The sequence below is a fragment of the Brachypodium distachyon genome, chromosome 4 (genome assembly GCF_000005505.3).
Source record: "Brachypodium distachyon strain Bd21 chromosome 4, Brachypodium_distachyon_v3.0, whole genome shotgun sequence".
Classification (NCBI taxonomy): Eukaryota; Viridiplantae; Streptophyta; class Magnoliopsida; order Poales; family Poaceae; genus Brachypodium; species Brachypodium distachyon.
Genome location: NC_016134.3, coordinates 24,874,387 through 24,894,351, shown reverse-complemented (window position 1 = coordinate 24,894,351; position 19,965 = coordinate 24,874,387). Strand labels below are relative to the sequence as shown.

The window sequence follows — 19,965 nt, the reverse complement described above, 5'->3', positions numbered from 1 at the left end:
GCCCCAGTGCGCGCACGCCTTCCACCAGCGCTGCGTCGACCGCTGGCTGCAGTTGCACCCGACGTGCCCCGTCTGCCGGTCGCCGCCAGCAGCAAACCGCCCCCGCCGTCCTGATCTTTTACCTCAGCGAATTCCGGGGTACAAGATGTAAAGTAGAAGCATTGCATACAGCATATAGAAAGATTGGAATGGAAGGAAGAAAGTTGAGAAACACATTCCAACCACACGAATTCAGCAGAAATATCACATCAACAAATAGCATCAGGTTCCCTGCTGTTCGTGGCTGGGTTTATTGGTGCGGTACACTATCCCGCATCCATACATACCCAGCCAGTCTTTATTTTCATAACATGCAACTAGTTATGCAAGTTTCACAATACACAAAGCACAGACAGATACAGACATTACAGCGGAGTATACATGGCCTAAGATTAATATGCTTACGCAGAGTTAGGTACAGTACAACCAAGAAGATATGGTGGATACATGTAGGGCGGCGACACCAGCCATACAGAACAAGCTAAAATGCAGAGCCTAATTACCGACCTGTCACCCAGCAGCGTCAGACTGACTAATTAACATGCTTACCGATCCATCGACTTTTTTAACTGATTACAATGCGAATGCAAATGCAAATATTTGTTCCTAAATGAGATACACGGGTGCCGGAAGGGGTTCAGGCTTCCGGTTTCCGGCTTCAGATGCACTTCACCGTTGAGTGCGGCAGCTGCCCGTTGTGCACGGGCTGGCTCTCCTGGCTTCCACCTTTGTCGGCAGAGTTCTCTACTGGAGCAGCAGCGTCTGCCTTGGCTCCAGGTGCTGGATCTGCGGCAGCAGCATCTGCCTTGGTTCCAGGAGCTGGATCAGTAGCAGCAGCATCTGATTTGGTTTCAGGCGCTGGAGCAGCAACAGCAGCAGGCTCGGCATCTGGTTTGGTTTCAGGTGCTGGAGCAGCAACAGCAGCAGGCTCGGTGTCTGGTTTGGTCTCAGGCGCTGGAGCAGCAACAGCAGCAGGCTCGGCGTCTGGTTTGGTCTCAGGCACTGGAGCAGGAACAGCAGCAGGCTCAGCTGGGTTGCTTACTGGAGCTGGTGCTACAGCTTTAGGCTCAGCTGGCTTGGCATCTTCTTTCTTCTCCTCTGTTGGCGCAGGAGCTACAGCAGATTCAGCTGGTTTCGCAGTTTCTTTCTTATCTTCTTCCATTGGTGCTGGAGCAGGAGCGTCATTAGCCTTGTCTGCAGCCTTCTCAGTATCTTCAGTTTCAGCAGGACCTTCCTTCGCCTCTTCAGCAGGCTTCATCTCCACATCAGTCTCCTTTGCAGCATCTTCACTAGGGACCTCCTCTGCCTCCTTGCCAGTTTCAGCATCTTTGGCTTCTTCAGTTTCAGTGGCTTCCTTCTTCCCCGGCCTACCCTTCCTACCACTTGAGTTTCTGCTGCGTTTTGGGATCTTCTCGCCCTCTGGGCTATCAAATACCTTGACTTTCTCGCTAATGCGAGCAGAACGCCTTGGGGTATAACCTGTTTGCAAAGCATTTTAGATGGAGAAGACAAGATTTCTAAAGCCATCCACATTTCTATTAGAACCAGAGATTTAAAGAAATAACAAGGAGTGGCAGTCAAAGGTATCTACCACTTCCCCAATCAAACTCTGAAGCAGCAGGGCCTCCAGGGTGTGCCTTCAGGTATTGGCTTAGTTGCCTCTTGTTCTTAATTTCCTCACCAGTTGGTGAAACAAAAATAACCTCAGATCTTCCCCCACTCTGGGGAGTAAACTACATTGAAAAAGAAAGTATATTAGTTCATGCAATCAGATATTCCCATAAAATACACATTAACTAATGAAAGAAATGAGTGCCTACTAACAGCTCTTTGATTCCTTGCAAAAAGAAAAAGAGAACCGTTCCTTTGAAAGATTAGAAAAAGTTAAGGGAACACATGAACATGCTACCAGCAGAACAATGTTTTGTGGAACAGTGCTAGCCTCGATAGCATCCAATGTTTGGATGTTCATCTATCATCCAGAGGATTACATATTGAAAAGCAGAGGCACCACTAACTGAAAAGAACTGCTGGCTCCACCACCAGGTAGTCATTAACACCACGCGGAAAACTTTACTGATGTAAATATTGCGAAGCACAAGAACAGCTAGGACACAGGGGGTCAGTAAAAGACAGCATGCTTGGAGACAGTCGAATGCATGCTTGCCAATTTACTGCTAGGTATGCATGACAATCAACAAAGAAGAACTAGACTGTCACACTATTACAGAGATAGTATTAAGAGTTTTAGCTTCACATTACATTCTTGGTTTTCACCACCATAATCAGTGCCATCCTCCTCTCACATGAACTAGACTGGAAGTATGCTAACTGTGCCAAGTACTAGCTACTGCCCTGACAGGAATAGAACTCGAAAACAGGCAGAACCTAGCCTCAAAGGAGGCCTTTTAGAGATCCTAAGAAGCAGAAAGATAGTTAGATTATTTTTGCACTACAGTCAATGTGACTCACAACAACAACAACCAAGCCTGTCAGTCCCAAGCAAGTTGGGGTAGGCTAGAGTTGAAACCCAAACAAGCACCCTCAGTCACGGTTCAGGCACGTCGATAGCCGTTTTCCAAGCGCTCCTATTCAGACAAAGATCTCTAGGTATATCCCATTCTTTCAAATCTCTTTTTATTGCCTCCCCCCATGTCAACTTCGGTTTTCCTCTGCCTCCTCACATTATTATCTTGATTTAGAACTCCACAATGCACTGGTGCCTCTGAAGGTCTCCTTTGGACATGGCCAAACCACCTCAACCGATGTTGGACAAGCTTTTCTTCGATAGGTGCTACCCCTAGACGATCACAAATATCATCATTCCACACTCGGTCCATTCTTGTGTGACCACAAATCCAGCGCAACATACACATTTCTGCAACACTCAGTTGTTGAACATGTCTCTTTGTAGACTAGCATTCTGCTCCATACAGCATAGCGGGTCTAATCGCCGTTCTATAAAACTTGCCTTTTAGCTTTTGGGGTACCCTCTTGTCACAGATAATGCCAGAAGCTTGGCGCCACTTCATCCACCCTGCTTTGATTCTATGGCTAACGTCTACATCAATATCTCCATCCCTCTGTATCATCGATCCTAGATATCGAAAGGTATCTTACCTAGGCACTACTTGACCTTCTAAACCCACGTCTCCCTCCTCCTGTGCAGCAGTGCCAAAAAAAAAACTTTTAGATGAAAATCAGTTTCTGGATATTTGTGTAATCCAGAGTGCTTGTAACGTGTTGATGTACCCAGCTATTATCCAATATTATAATTCTTTCGTCGCAAAAAAAAAGTAACTGGAATTTGGATACATAATTAGCCAGAAACCAATTTCAATCCACTCACGTTCAGAAAGGAAAAAAATAAAGAGATAGATGTCATATGAATATTCGTATGAAACTTATGGACAGCTTAGCAGAGATAAAGTGTCACCAGATAAACTTCTAATTACTAGCATAGCAGAGATAAAGTGTCACCAGGTAAACTTCTAATTACTAGTAGATTGATTTTCAGAGTGCTTACAGAAAATGAACAGGAAAAAGCAGTTATCTCACAGCTTAACAGAAGTGATACATCTTATTTGGGTATCTACCTAGCAAAATTAGTTGACTAGAAGGTTATCAGCAAAAATAAAATGATGGCCTTATAACGGAGAATCTGAATGCCTTAGCAAACTGCAAAGGAGGGTTATAGTGTGTTTTCAAACCCTTATCACCCACTTCAGATGCAATGCCATCAACAAATATGTAGTTAATTTTGAACATCACATTATATATATGGAAACAATGTTTTACTAAACATACAGAAAGCTACAAAACCAACAAAAAATGGAAATGTGTACAAAATAATGCAAGACACTTGATAATAATATCTATTGGTATTAGGAAACATTATCCATTTGTTTGAACAACAACAAAAATTTACACAACAAACAAGAGCCAACCTGGTGGCCGATTTAGTAACACCACGCGTCCCGTTGCTATGTGACCAACAGAACGACAAGCATGCAAACAGTTAACAACCAAAACGAAAAAATTAGGTAACCAACAAAGAATTAGAACGTCACCTCTTAACAGTCATTTTAATGTGGCAACGTAAGACATTAAAGGTACAATCCACAACAACTATTTCCAGCTCCAAACCACTTTTTACATGATTCCAACATTGAACTTTATCCACACGCTAGACGACAAGCTATATCAACTGCCTGAGCTATTCAATGCTTCCCGCCAATAGAGAAACCAGATATTGCAGCTATTAATAGCATGAAAAGCGCATGCCAACAACCAATAATGCAAAACACTGACAGTAAATCTTATGAAGCACCATCAGTCTCTAGCTAGGAATAAAAAATAACCATGTTAGACTACACAGAACAGGTAATTCCTACGCTAATAAGGTTGTTTGGCACTTTTCTGTTATCCAGTTGAAAAAGGATACTGAAACGACCATAAACACATCCGATAATGAACAAATAGCAGACCCCTAAACTCAAAGCTTGAACATTTGAGATTTTCAGGTGGGCATTCATGCGATACTACATCTGAGCACATGGATCATTTTCAAATCCTCTAAACACTTAATAGGAGCCCATATCAGTTTGGCAGCACCCTGTTCTGTTGCATCAAGCTTTCATTTCTAGTTTGAGTCAGCTCGACAAGCACTTGTTCTAGCAAAACTGGCATTAATCACAGTAATATGAAACTAAACCAAACCCATGGACCAAGATATGACCAGATTCACTAAGCACATATCATCTAATAATCAACATCAAACTGGAAATGGGTAGGACAACTATTACCAGCAAATGAACATCTCAAAGCTGCAGAACATTCTCCATCCCAGCTTCTCTACACATACACTACTACTAAAGCAATGTTAACCACCTGAATCTAAAGTAATTGTTGAACCATTACTTGTCAGAAAAAATCAAAGCATTGGAAACTAATCCACCATCTAATGATGAACAACTGAACATCCAAATAGAAATCAGGGGCTAAAGCTCTAGTATCATTGACTGGCTGATTACCAAAGCTCCAGGCTGCAGGAGATTCCCCATTCCAGCTTCACTACAAACACACTGCTACTCAAGTAGCATCGACCGCTAATCTGATGCGCACAGAAGAAAGCACTGGAACCAGTAAACCTATCATCAATTAATCAACATCCAACTAGAAATGGGCAGGCTAAAGCCCCTGTTACCAGCTATCGTCATAGCTCGAAGCTGCAGGAGATTCCCCATTCCAGCTTCACTACAAACACACTGCAACTCAAGTAACATCAACCGCTAATCTGAAGTAATAGATGAAGCATTTCAAGCCCAAACAGAACACTGGAACCGGTAACCTATCATAAAGAAATCAACATTCAACTAGAAATGGGTAGGCTAAAGCCCCTATTAGCAGTGATTGCCATAGCTCCAAGCGCTGAAGGAGATTCCCCATTCCAGCCTCAGTAGAAGAGCACAACTACTCAGCAGAATCATCATCCTAATTTGAATTAATAGATTGGGTACGAATACCATGTAAGCAGCAAAGACAGTACAGCGAGCAAACAAAGCAAGTGAACAGCGACACTTGGCGGCCAGATTTAGGAATTTCTCCCCGGCTCAGCTCTCCCCCGATAATCTCTAGAAGTCCCGAATCCAAATCGAGCGCCCCAGCTCCGAATCACCACCGTACGGACCGGGCACGGGGCGCAGCTCACCAAGCACACCTACCCCATCGAGTAGAGTGAGGCCGCGCGCTCCAGCCGGAGCAGAGAGCTCGAACACTCGTGGCCGAGCTCGTCCCAGCTCAAATCGAGCACCGGAACCCCACGAGGCCACGAACCCCAGCTGAATCGCGGCGGTCAGCCTCGCAAACCCTAGACCCCCAAACTCGAAACGCAAGCTCTCGGACGCCAAACCAGCACCGCCGAAGCCCTAGAATTCGCGTCCGGGGAAGTCGAATTCCGCTTCCCAGGACCCGCAAGCCCCGCGAATTCCACCCCTGGAGCCCCCGAATCGGACGCGAAACGAAGCAGAGCAGAGCGCAGGTCGGTCGAGCGAGCGAACAGGCAGGGAGACAGCAGGTCGTCATCACCCCCGTACCTTCTTGGTCCACCCGTCGGGCGCGGGCATCTCGACGGACACGACCTCCTCCGCCGCCGCCGCGGCCGGCGCCTGCTGCTGCTCGCCGGGCGTCGCCATGGTGTTGGTGGGTGTGGGTTATCCCTAGCTCTCTCGCTGCCCCGTCCCGCTCTCGCTGTCAGTGTCACGCGCTCTCCGTTCTCGACGCTTCGTGTTGGTGTTGGTGTTGGTGTGCAGTGTGCTGTGTGCGTGTGCTCGGAGATAAGACTAATAGGTGGCCAACGGGCCGTGCTTGCACGGAATTAATCGGGCCGCGAGGCACGGCCTGTGCCGAGCCTGGGCCTCGACCTCAGGCACCCGGGCCGGCCCGGCACCACCCGATTATTTTTTCTTTTTGTTTTTTTTCCTATATTTGGCCCACTAATTCCCAAAAATCTGGACCAGCCCAACAGTTTGGCCCATTATTTTTCCAATTTTGGCCCGTTTCAACCCTATTTAATCTTCGACAGAAGTCCATATTTCACACCCAAATGTATCTCCGGGGACGCATAACCCCCTAAAGTCGAAAACCGTCTAATTTCCACAAAACCAGATAAATCACACCACAGAGTGGTTTTGCAGATGACCTGGCACATTTAGAGCGGTTTAGAGCATAACAAGGCAAGTTGACTCTTTTTCTTTCCCTGACGTGGCCTTCCCTGTCCCTCTCTGACGGGCCTTCTCTTCTCCTTATTCTTCCTCTCTGCATGTTCCTCTCCCTGCGCAAACCTCTTCCCGATCTACATGGTGGCTGAGCCGCCAGGCCCTAACCCCGGGCCGCTTCTCCGGTCGCCGCCGCCTGCCCGCGCACAGCCCCGCAGAGTGAAATCTAATCGATTAGTCGTGCTCCCGGTCATGAGCAATCTGAGCGACTGAAGACTGAATCTGATGGAGAATCTCCTCTATTTTCAAAATGTTTTCAAAAATGTTTTGGCATGTTACGTCATCCAGTGATTGGCTCTGACTAGCGGTTGCCCAAAAAGCCTAAGCCTCTATCCAGTGATTGGCTATGGAGTCAGTTTTGCTCGTATTTTGACATGGGGATGTACCGTATGGAAATTATTTCACTTAAGAAATTCTTTTGAAAATAAGAGCTTTTGAAAATGTTTGCGAAACAAAATTGGCTTTATGCAAAATAACCATCAGCCTTCCTTTGACATATCCGTGCATATATATCTGTTATATCTCCTTGGCAACTTGCGAGTACATTCCATGTACTCAACTGCTACATATCATGTGCAGATAAGAAGTGACGATGATAGGATCACGAGGCCTACACTCAACAAGCCCCGTGGCGTTGATGAAGCCCAAGTTTAGTGTTGTTTTTATTTGCTTCTGCTGTAATGTGAGCCACCACTCTGTTGTGCAAAGTTGTAATTAAACTCTGGATCTATTGATTGATTAATAAAGATGGCATATGTTTATTTTGATTATCATTTGTTACTGTGTGTGCTAGCTATGATCCAGGGATAGCACTGTAAACATAGAGATTCGAACCTTACCGGGTTCGGGTCGCCACACATCATTTTTACCCTGACAGTACCCCCTTGCGCAAATTGGGCGATCCACTCGCACCACCTACCTAGGGTCGAAACCTTTCATCTGCAACGCTTCCTGAAAAAAGGCCACTTGACTTTATCATAAGCTTCTTCAAAATCAATTTTAATTAGAACACCACATGTTTTTTTTTTCTTGATGAAGTTGATGGATAGAACCCCACACCCACCCATGCCTAAAGGCCGTCTGAGCGGGTCGAAGTACACCTTGAGCAATCCCGGTGATGCAATTGGTACCTATCTTTGACCACTAATTAAGGCCATAAAAAGTTTCATATAGATACATGATGAACAGATAAGCGTTGTTCAAATAGGAGTTTACCTGGACACAATAGTTTAGGCAAAATTTAATGGTAGTTAATTGTTCCCATTATTCAATTATTTCCAGAATCCATATATTTTGCTTTATCGTCGTCACAAGTACAAAATAAAATAATTTTTGCAGTGTTCATTCTGGTCCCTCTTTTTTACAAATAGCAACCTTGTTAGACCTTCACACGGTTTCTAACAAAATACACATGTGTCCAATATGAAGACTCCATCCGTCCCGAAACAAGTGTATACTTAGGGAGTAGTATTAATCTCCAAAAAAATGAAGAGTATTAATCAATTTCCATACTACATAATAGATAACATATATGATCATTCGGACAACCACGAAGTCAAACATGGGTTCTCTGTAAATGCTTTAATTAACTGCCATATATATTAATGGTACACTTAACTACAACTTAACTGTCTCCACTATATATGAGGCTAGAAACTCTGTCCGTACCTCAATCATCCCTCCCATACTTGGGACAAGGTATCACAATCTAGCAACGTAGCAATGGCCAAGAACCAGCTCTTCCTCCTCCTCATAGCCGTCTCCGCCGTAGTGGCCTCTTCTGCCACTCCTCCCACCACGAGCAACTCCACCGCTCCAAGTCCAACGGCATACGAGATGCTGGGGAAGTACGGCTTCCCGCCGGGCATCCTCCCGCAGGGTGTTCAATCATACGTCCTCAACGCAGACGGCTCCTTCTCGGTGTCCCTCCCAGGCGACTGCGTGATCGATGGCTACGTCTTTACGCTCCGGTACAAGAGCAGAATACACGGGAACATCAAGTCCATGCTGATTGACGGGCTGGACGGGGTGAGCGTCAACCTCGCGTTCAAATGGGAAGGCATTAATAGCGTTGAACGGAGCGGCGACCGGCTGAAATTCAAAGCAGGCGTGATATCGCAACCGTTCCCGGCTGACATCTTCGCCGTGAGCCCACGCTGCAACTACAGCTGATCGAGGCCCCGGCGTTCCAAAGTAAAGCAGCAAATATGTGTAGGATGGTCATGGCCTCTTGATTCTTGTGGCATTTGTTTCTCATGACTTGTTACATGTATCTGTCATTCGGTAATGCGTTTTCGTCCTTCCTGGGCGCCTTCGTGCAAGCCTGATTACTTCCGTCCGCGTTCCCACGCGATGTATGCCAAAAACAAAAGGCCGCGTTCCCAGCTTGATCTCTTCCCTCCTCATCTCGCTCCCCTCTCTGATCTTTCTCTCCGGCGTCTCCGTACGTAGGCCCTCGACCGAGCCCCAGCCCCAGTCCCATCCCCGACTGAATCGATGTCTTCGAGGCCGCCGCCCCCATTCCCATGGCGCCGCCGTCTACCGCCCAAATAATCATTTGTGCCCCGCGCCACAATTTCGTGCCGCCGGGAGGTCGAGGAGCACCGCCGCCTCATGGCCTCCTCGCGGACTTCCAGGTGCGTCGTCGTCCTGTAACACCTCCAGGACCTCCAGGATGTGTCACACAAGAACCGTTGAAGTAAATTGTCTATCTTTTTCCATAAGCTCGGTCTTTTGGTTCAGATAGCTAGCGCGTGCAATTTAATATGGTATCAGAGCGAAAGGTCTCAAATTCGGCTACTGATCATTTTAAATAAATATTTACGGTTCCTCAAACAAACTTCAAAATAGCAAAAAAAGAAAGACAAAGAGGTAGGACGTGTTTTGAAATAAATTGTCTATCCTCTTTCCGTAAGCTCTGGCTATTGGTTCAAATGCTAGCACGTCCAATTCAATAAGGCCAACCAACTCCGATAGGTAAACAGAGGAAGACGGGAAGCCAGAGTACGTCTTCGTGAAGGGAGTGCGTGTGTGGGTCTGAGTGCTGGGTTGTTATAACCAGCTGTAAACTCTGAATCGTGTTACTCGTGTATGATGAAACTTGGCGTGAATCTTCTTCTCTCTGTTCTTGCTTTTCTTCTTCCCCAATTCAGGTTCTTAGCTTAACCACAAAGCTTTGTTTATCTTCCTCACGTCCGGTGATTTACCGCGGCAACGGGGCATTACACGTCCGCTCAGGCCCGCCGCCGCCGCTCGGTTTCGCGTCTGTGGATGCTGCTCTCATCCACCGTCATCGCTCGCGGCCCTCCAGTGCCCCATCCACGCGCCCTCCGTATCCCCAGCCGCGAGCCCTTCGCAGCCCCAGCTCCAAACGCACGCCCTCTGCAGCAGCCCAGGCGCGTCCTCCGCCGTCACCAACCGCCGTGCGCAGCAGCCCAGGCGGGCCTCCACAGCCGCCACGCAACCTCAAGCGCCTGAGCCACTGAGCCCACGACTACTGCAGCGCCGTGCCCGACTCCTCCCGACGCGACTGAGCCGCGGGCCGCTGCTCGATTCCGCGGCCGCCCACCACCGGCGCCACCCGCGGCTAGCTTCCGACCGCGCACCGCCGCCGTCGTTGTTGTCCGCCTTGAGCCCTCTGTTCTGCCACTCCAGCCTCCGCGCCTGGCCGCCACTCACTCCCAAATCCGGCCGCGCCCGACCCGCCTTCGGTCCAGTAAAAGGCAACGGAGGTATGAGTATGATTTCGTGTCCCTCCTGTGATTTTTAATCCAATGTTCCGATTTTCATGTGATTATTTGGTTACAGTGATATGTCAGAATGTCATAGAGATTAGAGAATAAAATTGAAGAATGAGATGAGATGAGAAACTTTTTTGTTAGGTAGCCAGCAGAGTCGAGCTCCTGCCAGACGCAGTGCTTTGGCGCCCAATAGCTGTTGTGTTGTACCTAGGCATGCTTTTGTGAAGAAACAATGTGGTGACAACTTTCTGCTGCATTATGTGCAAAGATCTGTTTTTGGTGTAACACATGTTTTTTTCTCTTCTTGAAGGAGGTAGTCGCACAATGATCTCCTGACAGAACTAAAAATCTTACTCGCAAAATGAAAACTCTGGTGAGTTCTGATTTGTCGCCACCTTAGTTTCTTGTTTCACTGCGTGTTCTTTTTCCAGACTGCTCTTGACAGCAGTTGTTCTTCTTTGATTTGCTGAAGAGCTGCAGATGTTTGCTCTTGACAGTAGCTGTTCTTCTTTGATTTGCTGAAGAGCTGCAGATGTTTGCATAAGATTTCATTCATGGTCACCCAATTCATGTATGCATGTACCAATGGTCTCCATGCTCATTCCCAGAATTCTGTTATGCTTTCTCACTCTCTATGCAAGTACCATTAGAATTTACTTGCAATTGTTCTTGATTGTTAAGATATTTGTCGAATATGTGTACGAGTAGAGTTACAGTTGGATTTGGATTTAGCGGAGGGTTAGGTGTTGGAGTCGAACACGTGTAACCCGAACCTAATATATAAAGGCACCGCGGGTTAGTTCAAAGAGACCATGTGACAACATAATAGCAATAGGCTCGCATGTGGAGCCGGGGGCTTGTGCCGGCGCCCAGGGTGGCTGGTGTTGCGGTATTATGGGGGGAGGAGCGCCCGTAGTCATGCCCCGGGATGTAGGCTTCGGCCGAACCTCGTTAACAAATATCGTGCCTCCTGTGTCATCGTTGATCGTGCATCCGCCGGTTTTCGTAACAAGTGGTATCAGAGCGAGGTTGGAGGATGCGGAAGATCTTATTGGAGGTGCGAGGATAATGCTCGACGGGCGTCGGGTTCAGCGCAAGGTGGAGCATGACGGCGATCGGAACTCCGATCGGTGGTGTCGGACACTTTAGGCAGACGGCCTGGACCGTTCGATGGGCTGCAGTTGGCAAGGATCGACTGGCCGTGTTGATCGGGCTGACAAAGTGGCTGTTGAAGACGTCGTGGATCAGGCGGCGACTTCGGGAGGTGCCGCTGTTACAAGGTGCTGACCGCAACGTGCTCGTGCGGCAGGTTGATGAGGGGAGGATATCGATTACCCCTGCTATTTCACCAATTCCATATATTCTGAAGTTTGGATCTTTTTGTGTTGACGTTCCTACAAAGGAGGAGGTGAAGCCCAATTTCAGAACACCACCGGTTTTGAAGTGTACTCCGGTTTAGAGTTTGTTTTCCTTTGTTTTTCACTTGATGCTTTTTGGGCCTGTCCAAAACCACTTTGAGTCAGCCTTTTGGGCTGTAGTTGTGGTGTGGGGCCTGTCCCACCCGATTAGGGTTAGAGTCGCCCTATAAAGGGTTTTTGGTAGCCGTCGTTGTAAAGGGAGTTGAATTTTCGAGATTAACAATAGATCAGAAAAGTCTCAATGTTTGGGGGCGCATATCGTCGTGTTTGCTTGCTGATCTTGAAGATCTGATGTTATGCCCTGCGGTGGAGTTGATTCTAATCAGTTCCAACGTGAGGAATTGAAGGGATTTGATATGGATTACTTCAGATTGATTTCGCTCGGTTGCTGATCTGCTTGTTTGTCGATCGCCGTGAAAGATTGTGCCTAAAACCCTTTTGGATCACGTTGATCCTTATCATCTTGGTATCAGATTCGTCGGGTTTCTCACGGCGATTCTCTGCTGAGAATCATCTACTAGGAGTCCGCGTCCGATTCCGCCTGGGAGTCCTCGTTCGATCCTGCCTGGGAGTTCTCGTCCGATTCACCTTCTGCGAATTTTCCATGGCTGCATCTTTATAACCGATCTACCTTTGGAGATCCTCTACCGTCCTCCCTCGGCCGGTACGCGCACGACTCTCCTGCCGTCCTTCCTTGGTGCGAGCGAGGTTCTCTGTGCCTGCCCAACTCTTTGTTTGCCGTGATGGTGACGTCGAAGACTGGGGAAAATTTTGTGGCTGCCGCCGATGAGCCCCAAGAACTCGCACTGCCTGTTTTTGCAGAAGATTTGGCTCCCAATGTCTTGGGCTGGTTTTGATAGCACTTGCGATTTTATTCGTCGGAGTCATGCCGCGCTGACGGAACAAATTGCGCAGTTAGCTACCCGGATAGATGCATTGGGCGATGCTCCTGCCCGTGCACAACCTCAGGACGTGGTTCATCGCCGACCTACTGACCAGCAAAATCGTCACCTAGTGGGCTACGCTGCTGATGGAGAGCTTGACTATGATGCACCCAAACAACATCCGTTTGTTGCTCGTCCTGCAGGCGCTCTTCGTGGACAACACATGGTCGTGATCAGGTTGGTCATGTTGTTCGCGTTCAACATGATGATGGTGGTTTTGGGCATATCAAATTGTCCATACCTCCGTTCTCGGGTGATCGTGGACCGGAAGATTATTTGGAGTGGGAGATGCGCATGGATCAGATTTTTGCATCCTATCATTACAGTGAAAGCGGAGACTTCAACTTGCTGCAATTGAATTCACCGGTTATGTGCTGATTTGGTGGAATCAGATTCTTCGTATGCGTATTCGCCCAACGTCGTGGAGAGGTATGAAAGACCTCATGCGACATCGCTTTGTTCCTGAGCATTACAAGAGAGGTATGTACAATAAATTGCAACAGCTCACAAAATCCGTGGATGAGTACTGTTGTTGTTCTCGACAACAATTAGGGTAAGTGTGAAATCATAGGTGATGTGTAACATTGGCAAGTGTTTTAGATGAAACATTGATGTGGATACTTTGGGTAATATGGATACTTATGTGATGAGATGTATCCTGTTTGGACTTAGTGCTTTGCTAGCGGTGTGTTGATCCATTAGTTTCTTATGTGAAAACATGGCGTGAGTTGTGTGGAACTTACCCGGAGTCAAGTCGTGGACTTGTGCTCGTACTGGTTATTTGTGTGTTCGCTTTCAGGTGTTGCCAGAGCTAGAGGAACATGGTCGATGACGGGATCGAGGGACGAAGCTTGGGAGAAGCTAAGGTCGAGGATCAAGGTCATGCGGGATGTTCGTGCGAAGGAACAATGGAAGTGAAGGTTACGATGATCCAGGAGGGCACCGGTTTGTCGTACGTTGTTTATACCGGATATGTACGGTATTGGAGATATTCGATATGTGATGGTCGAGTTTTGAAGACATCACAAGAAGAGTTGATGGCATGGAGTGGCATCGACGTGAAGATATGTAGATACAGCCGTGACTGGATAAGAGCTGTTTAAAGATTAAACAGTAGCGTCATCAATATGGCGTCGGATGGAAAAGTGGTCCACATGAAAGTTGTGCGCGTTGTCGAGACGAACAACTTTGCTTTTGGAGTCATCTCAATCCGAGGTCGTATGCGGGCCCCACGGGCAAACTACCGACCGGGACAGAGGAGTTCGTGTTGGATTCGGACTCGGTTTAGGGTCGCGAATTTTTCCTTATAAATAGAGGACGTCCTAGCTAGGGTTTTAGAAAAGGATGTGAGGGAACTCAGAGAGCTTTGGATCTAGATCAATTCTTGGAGAGTTCTTGGATGCATGATTGCATCTTTTGTAATCGATCAACATCGTTGCAATACAGAGATTCGTTGGCGGTGTCATCTCTGTTCTTCTCGGATCTTCGTGGATTCTTCGTACTAGATCTTTCTAACACTTTGCTGCAGGTTTATCACGAGTTCATAATACTTTTCTGCAGGTTTACCACGAGATCAAGGAAGATCGCGATTACTTCATCTTTCTTGTTATTCCTCGAAATCGATTATAGATTAATTTTCGTAACTTTCTGTCAGCTGTTACTGATTTGATCATATCTTTTGATTGGTAAGTCCAATTGAGCTGATTCTTGTTGCCTTGGTTAGATAATTTCAATACCTTTCTTTTGCATACTCATACGTATTTTTTGGTTCATCCAATCAAAAGTTACGGCTGTTTACTATCACGGACAGAAAGGTGATTTAGGGTTTGAACTTTCGGAAAAAGTTTTAATTTGCTTCCACGCAATCATTCACCCTCCCTCTGATCGCCTATCTTGATCTCACAGTAAGGGGTGCCAAAGCTCGATGGCACAAGTGCGAGTATAAAAGTAGGGCGTGTACGCCGGCCTTATAGCGAAGGTCGCCGTACACTTGGACAAGTTGACACGTCGATATTTTTTTAATAGGTTCGGTCGACCCTGCGGGTAAGACTTAGTCCTATGTTAGGAGAGGCTTCGAGGGGGTCGTTAGCCAAAGCGTTCGGGTCGATCGAGGCTCCCCGAGACACTTAGCGAGAGGTCGGAAGGGGCCGCCTTGTACTTGGGCCGAACGAGGCTTCCCAAGTAGCGAGGTCGAGATACCCTCAGGACACTAACCCGACTCCCTCTCCTTCGGGCTCGGGCCGAACGAGGCTTCCCGAGATCCCGAAACTAGAGCTCCTCTCAAAGAGGCTCTCTAACCCTCTCCCCTTGAGTTTATTCAAGTGGGAGTGAATGGTACATGTCCCCATGGGTGATATTTATAGCCTAGGGGTTCATGACAAAAAACCATAGCTACCCTTGAGGGAGAGAGAAAAGTGGGGGCGAAACGGTAAAAGTAGCTCCTTTGGTCCATAGCTTTTGTGTGCACCATGGGAGAAAAGTAGGGCTTGGTCCATGGTCCACCATGGACCAAGGGCCCCCTCCTCTCACCTTTCTTGCCCCCTATTCTAACTCATTTGACCCTTTGACCATGGCATGAGGGGCCTGACTTGGTGACTAGTCTTCCTCCGCCATGTATGATTGACCGCGCCACGTAGACGTTTTGACTCGTGTTTGCGAAATGTTGACTTGGTTGTTGCCACGTAGGATTTGCGGCCCGGCCCATATAAGGGTTTTATTTTACTACAACAGTAGCCCCCTTGAGCCGGAGTCATTGAGAATGCCCTCGGGTCAACCTTCGAGACACCCGAGATCTTCCGTTTACGAGAAGAAATGGTACTTTGGTGGCGTTCCTGCAAAAAAGGAGCCTTGGAGTTGTTTCCGGGGAGATTCCGTGCCTTCGGTGGCCTTCTTTGGGAAAAATCGGATTTTGGGGGGTATTTTAGCAAAAACCGGGACCCTAGGGGCCTTTATGCGAGAAAACCGGTGTCCCGAGGCTTTTCTTCAAAAAAGTCAAATCCCTCCGGCCGCGTGGGCCAAACGGGCCGGCCCTGTGCGCACGCGGATGCGAACTAGGCCGGGAGTTGGGCCGCCCTCGGGCGCGCCCACCCCCCCCCTTTTTTTTAGCAGGCTCACCTTTTTGGGCCGTTTACGGGCCAAGGCCTAGCAGAGCCCTGATACCGGTTCACCTTAAGTGGGGGTGATCGGACGGCCGAGGGTGGCCGGGAGCCCTAGATCGGACGGCTCCCGGTTATCTTCTACCTCGGTACGGGTAGGAAAAAGAGGGGGCCGGCCTGGCCACCCTTTTCCCCTTTTGAGCAGCGCCGGCGTCACCAAGGATGACGGGGGAGCTCACGTCCCGGTCAGGACCGTGCGGGGGGGCTCTCCCCATCCTCCTTTTCTTCTTTTTGAAAAAGGCGGCTTGTCTCCCTTCCATTTTCGCCATGCTTGGACAGTGGGGAGGACGGCGATGTGTCGCGGTGGCATTGGCCGGCCCGGACGCGAAGAAGCCCCCCGCGGCCTATAAAATGGAGCCAAGAGCTCGTGATGGAGCTCCTACACCGGTCTTGTTTGATTTTTCCGGCGCCGAAGCCTTGTTCGGCGGCGCTCGAAACTTCTTCGAGACTTGGTGTTCTTGCACGTTTTGCAGGGGCATTAGCCGCTTCTTGGCCGCGATGGAGGTCGTCTTGGCCGCCAAGGGGCCACCGAGGAAGCTTGTCGTCGTCGAGGCTCTATGGGGACGAGGCGTACGCGCAAGGCCGCTCGGAGCGAGGTGTAGGTCGTGCCTTCAAGTCTTCCCGGGAGACCGCCGCCGCCGGCCGAGCTTTCCCTACTTGTGTGGAGGTGAGAGGGGCAATCCCATGCCCGTTTTACCCTCCATGGTCGTTGACAGGTTCTTGGGGCATTTCGTCGAGCACTCTCAGTGCGGCGGAGCTTCAGGGCATCCGGCGCGACCGGCGCGCGCAGGGCGCGCTGGAGCAGGTCGAGACAGTGCGTCCGCGTGCTCGGGGGCGTGCTTGGAGCTGGTTGGCGTGGCACGTGTGCTGGCGAGCGTGGGTGTTGTGCGGCTGGGGCACGTGCGGGGTAGCGACACGCGCGCGCGGAGTGACACGGCGCAGGCAGGATGCGTGAGGGCGCGCGTGGTCATGGCTTGGGCGCGCGCGATGTGAAGTTTGATTCGTGCAGCGCGCCGTCGGCTTGGCGCGGTGTCAGAGTCGCGTATGGGGCGCGCGAGCATGGCAGGGCACGGGCGCGCGTGGCGCGACGGGCGGGCAGGCGCGGGTGCGCGCGTGGGAGCGCGGCATTTCTCCGAGCAGCTGGCAGGCGTGGGGGATAGTTCCCCACCCTTCCCTTTCTTCTTCTCTCCTTCTTTTTAAACCTGCAGATGCGAGCGGGCCGGGGGGGGCAGTGGGCTGGAGGCCTACGGAGCCGGGGCTCCCCCTCCTTCCCCTTGCGCGCGCGTGGGCAGGCCGAGGGCGCTGGCCTGCGGGGCTTGGCCCCTGTTGCCCCCTTTTTTTTGCGTGTGGGCCGGCGATGGATAGGAGGCTTGGCCTTTTTCCTGTACTCGCACGGGCTGAGCGGCCCGGGGAGCTCGGCTTCCCTTTGTTTTTTTTTGCTTGCTAGTCTCTTCGTGATTTCCTCGCATCTCCTACTAACCGTTGCCGATTCCTTGTTTGCGTAGGTGAGATGACGGGTCCCGACGCTGATCCCTTGACCGAGAAGGGGCCGTCCAAGGGCTCCGCGGCGGAGCGTGCAGCGAACCAACCGTCGAGGAAGAAGAAGGTCGCCTTTCGTCCGGCTCCGATGGAGGGCGGTTGGGCCCATGACTACCTTCTCCCGTCTTCGACGAGCCCTGAGGACCTTGTCCAGCTGGAGGAGGCTGGATTTTTCCCCAAGGGGGATGGTATCTTACTTGACGGGGAGGAGTTCAAGCTTGACCACGAGCGGCGTCTAGGGTGCATCGTGGTGTTTTCGGCTTGGTTCCATGGCAGCTTGTGTGTACTCGTACACCCCTTCCTGATGGAGTTCTTGGAGACGTATGGCATCGAGCTGGCCCAGCTTCACCCTTCGGCGATCGTGAAGCTGAACGTGTTCCGCTGGCTGTGCGAGACGGCGCTTCACGAGGAGCCCTCGATGAAGCTGCTGCTGTTCTATTTCACCGTGGAGGTGAGGGAGTCGCTTACTCCCGACGGCTTTTCCCTGAGCGCCTTTGGTTCGGTGAACCTGAGGCTTCGTCCCGGCTTTGAAGACGACTTTCTGCTCATGCCGGGAAGGAGCACGGTGAAGCTGTTTGACAAGTGGGGGTCCCAGTGGTTATTCCTTCGGGCTTCGAAGACGCGACTTCGACACTCGGGTGATCTTCCTCGATACTCGGGGGCTGGAGGCCTCAAGGAGGTGCCTCACCCTGGCGAGCTTCGGTCGACCGACCTTTGGAAGGTGACCAAGATCAAGGAAGTGTCTGCTGAGAGGAGCTTTCGTGACCTCATAGAGGAGATGGTGATGGCGGGGCATTTCATGATGAGGAGTCGTCCGAGATCCGAGCTTGGGATTCCTCAGGCTTTCCATCCTCCACAAGCCGTCACCACATGTGAGTGTCGCTTCTTTTTTCCTTTCGGGCCTTGGTTGTTTTTCCCTTGCGGTGGTACTTAACAACTTTGGCTTGTCTCTTTTCAGCGACGTTTTCCTAGGAGAGGATGGTGTTGTGGGCTTTGCAGCTGATAGGTCCGTATGGCGGGCCGGAGCATCATGGCTACGAGACCAAGATCAGCGGCGGGGGATGTCACAACATCATCGCGAAATGCTTCGGGAAGATGGTGCCAATGCGACAGGATCTGAAGTTCGGGCGCCACCTTCGAGTGGGTGATCGCTACTCCTGCTTGGCGACACCGTCGATGCTGATGGTAGGGTCCAAGGTGAAGACCGGAACGGCGGTGCTGGGCCCGGCGGTGCCTGTTGCGCCAGTCTCCAAGGTACCTCGTCCGTCGAGCGGATGCAAGAGGAAGGCTCCTCTGACTCCTTCTCCTTCTTACGACTACGCCCCGACGGATTCGGCGGATCCCGTCGTGGGTGAGTCGAGGTCCCCTTTGAGGGTGACCTTGGACCTGCACATGAAGGGGAAGATTGGACTTGAGCACATGCTTCCTCCTTCGAGCCACGAGGTTGAGGCTTTCACTCGCGGGACAGGGCGTCGGCTGCGGAGCGACTCGGTGGCGGAGTTGTCGACCGGTGCCAGCAGTGCGGCGCCCCAGTGTTTTGCATCGGTCGCGAGCGTCCCGAGGAGGATGCTCCTACCTCGGGTGAGTGCCTTTCTCTTTGGCGGTGTCGACCGTCCTTGAAGATTCTGACACGGTTTCCTTGGTTTGCTTTCAGGTGCGAGGGTCGCGGCTCCCGAGGTTCCCGAGGGCGAGCCCCCGACTCAAGCGAGGGACGGAGAGCTTCCGATGACCGAGGACGGGGTGAAAGACCCTCTCGTGACACTGGAGCTGGTGAGTGTCCGTGACATGCCTCCCTCGATCCTTCGGTTTTGCTCTCGGGCTAACTCCATCTTCTTTGTAGGTGAGGGGTTTGGTCGAGGCCGTGGGCGCCCTTCCTGCCCTCAAGACTCAGGTGGGGGCGCTTTCTGCTGCTTTGGACGTGGAGATGTCCAAGTTTACCCTTGCCTTGAGCGAGTTCGCTTCGGAGAGGGTGCGACACGAGGCCGTTGAGGCCGAGCTTTCCCGCGTTTCGGCGGAGCTCGCGGCCATGGAGATCAGGGCTCGGCTTGCTGAGGAGTGCCAGGCGGACGAGCTCGCGAAGACTCGTCGAGTCGAGGAGGACTTGGTGGTGGCCAACCTTGATAGGGAGCACGCCCGAGCGGAGGCTGCTTCCCTCAAGGTGGAGTTGGCTACAGCGAGTGATGTCCCGATGCTCGCTTCTTGTGCTCGCCCTCCTTCGGATCGTTGTCCCGAGGTGGTTTCGCTTTTGCTTGCTCAGGCCACCGAGATTCGGGAGACAATGATTTGCTTGAGGAGCGTTTCCCAGCCAGACCTTCCTTCGTGTCGCACGGTGGATGAGGCGAGCAGGGTTCTTA

General features: G+C 50.4%; 3 protein-coding genes across 7 annotated transcripts; 2 read left to right on the top strand and 1 right to left on the bottom strand.

Annotated features, from left to right (window-relative positions):
- Nucleotides 1-241: 241 nt before the first annotated feature.
- LOC100825551 (methyl-CpG-binding domain-containing protein 11) lies at nucleotides 242-6,363 on the bottom strand. Its single transcript, XM_003577619.4, has 3 exons — nucleotides 6,135-6,363; nucleotides 1,631-1,772; nucleotides 242-1,518 (listed from the first exon to the last, which is right to left on the bottom strand). The coding sequence occupies exons 1-3, from the start codon at nucleotides 6,231-6,233 to the stop codon at nucleotides 698-700; spliced, it is 1,062 nt and encodes a 353-aa protein (XP_003577667.1). The 5' UTR covers nucleotides 6,234-6,363; the 3' UTR covers nucleotides 242-697.
- A 2,174-nt stretch (nucleotides 6,364-8,537) lies between these two features.
- Nucleotides 8,538-8,987, top strand: LOC100834228. The gene has a single exon (XM_003576080.1). It carries the CDS (start codon nucleotides 8,538-8,540, stop codon nucleotides 8,985-8,987), a length of 450 nt encoding a protein of 149 aa, XP_003576128.1.
- A 777-nt stretch (nucleotides 8,988-9,764) lies between these two features.
- LOC106866597 lies at nucleotides 9,765-19,477 on the top strand. Of its 5 annotated transcripts, XM_024455198.1 has the most exons (6): nucleotides 9,765-10,546; nucleotides 10,623-10,928; nucleotides 17,578-18,483; nucleotides 18,570-19,192; nucleotides 19,266-19,381; nucleotides 19,452-19,477. In XM_024455198.1, exons 3-4 carry the CDS (start codon nucleotides 17,583-17,585, stop codon nucleotides 18,581-18,583), a joined length of 915 nt encoding a protein of 304 aa, XP_024310966.1. In that variant the 5' UTR covers nucleotides 9,765-10,546; nucleotides 10,623-10,928; nucleotides 17,578-17,582; the 3' UTR covers nucleotides 18,584-19,192; nucleotides 19,266-19,381; nucleotides 19,452-19,477. The 5 variants fall into 5 exon arrangements, 1 of the variants encoding a protein (XP_024310966.1); XR_002960462.1 differs by lacking the exons at nucleotides 17,578-18,483; nucleotides 18,570-19,192; nucleotides 19,266-19,381; nucleotides 19,452-19,477 and adding an exon at nucleotides 11,036-12,352 and having other exon boundaries at nucleotides 9,782-10,546; nucleotides 10,866-10,928; XR_001407435.2 differs by lacking the exons at nucleotides 17,578-18,483; nucleotides 18,570-19,192; nucleotides 19,266-19,381; nucleotides 19,452-19,477 and adding an exon at nucleotides 11,028-12,352 and having other exon boundaries at nucleotides 9,782-10,546; nucleotides 10,866-10,928.
- The last annotated feature ends 488 nt before the right edge of the window (nucleotides 19,478-19,965 follow it).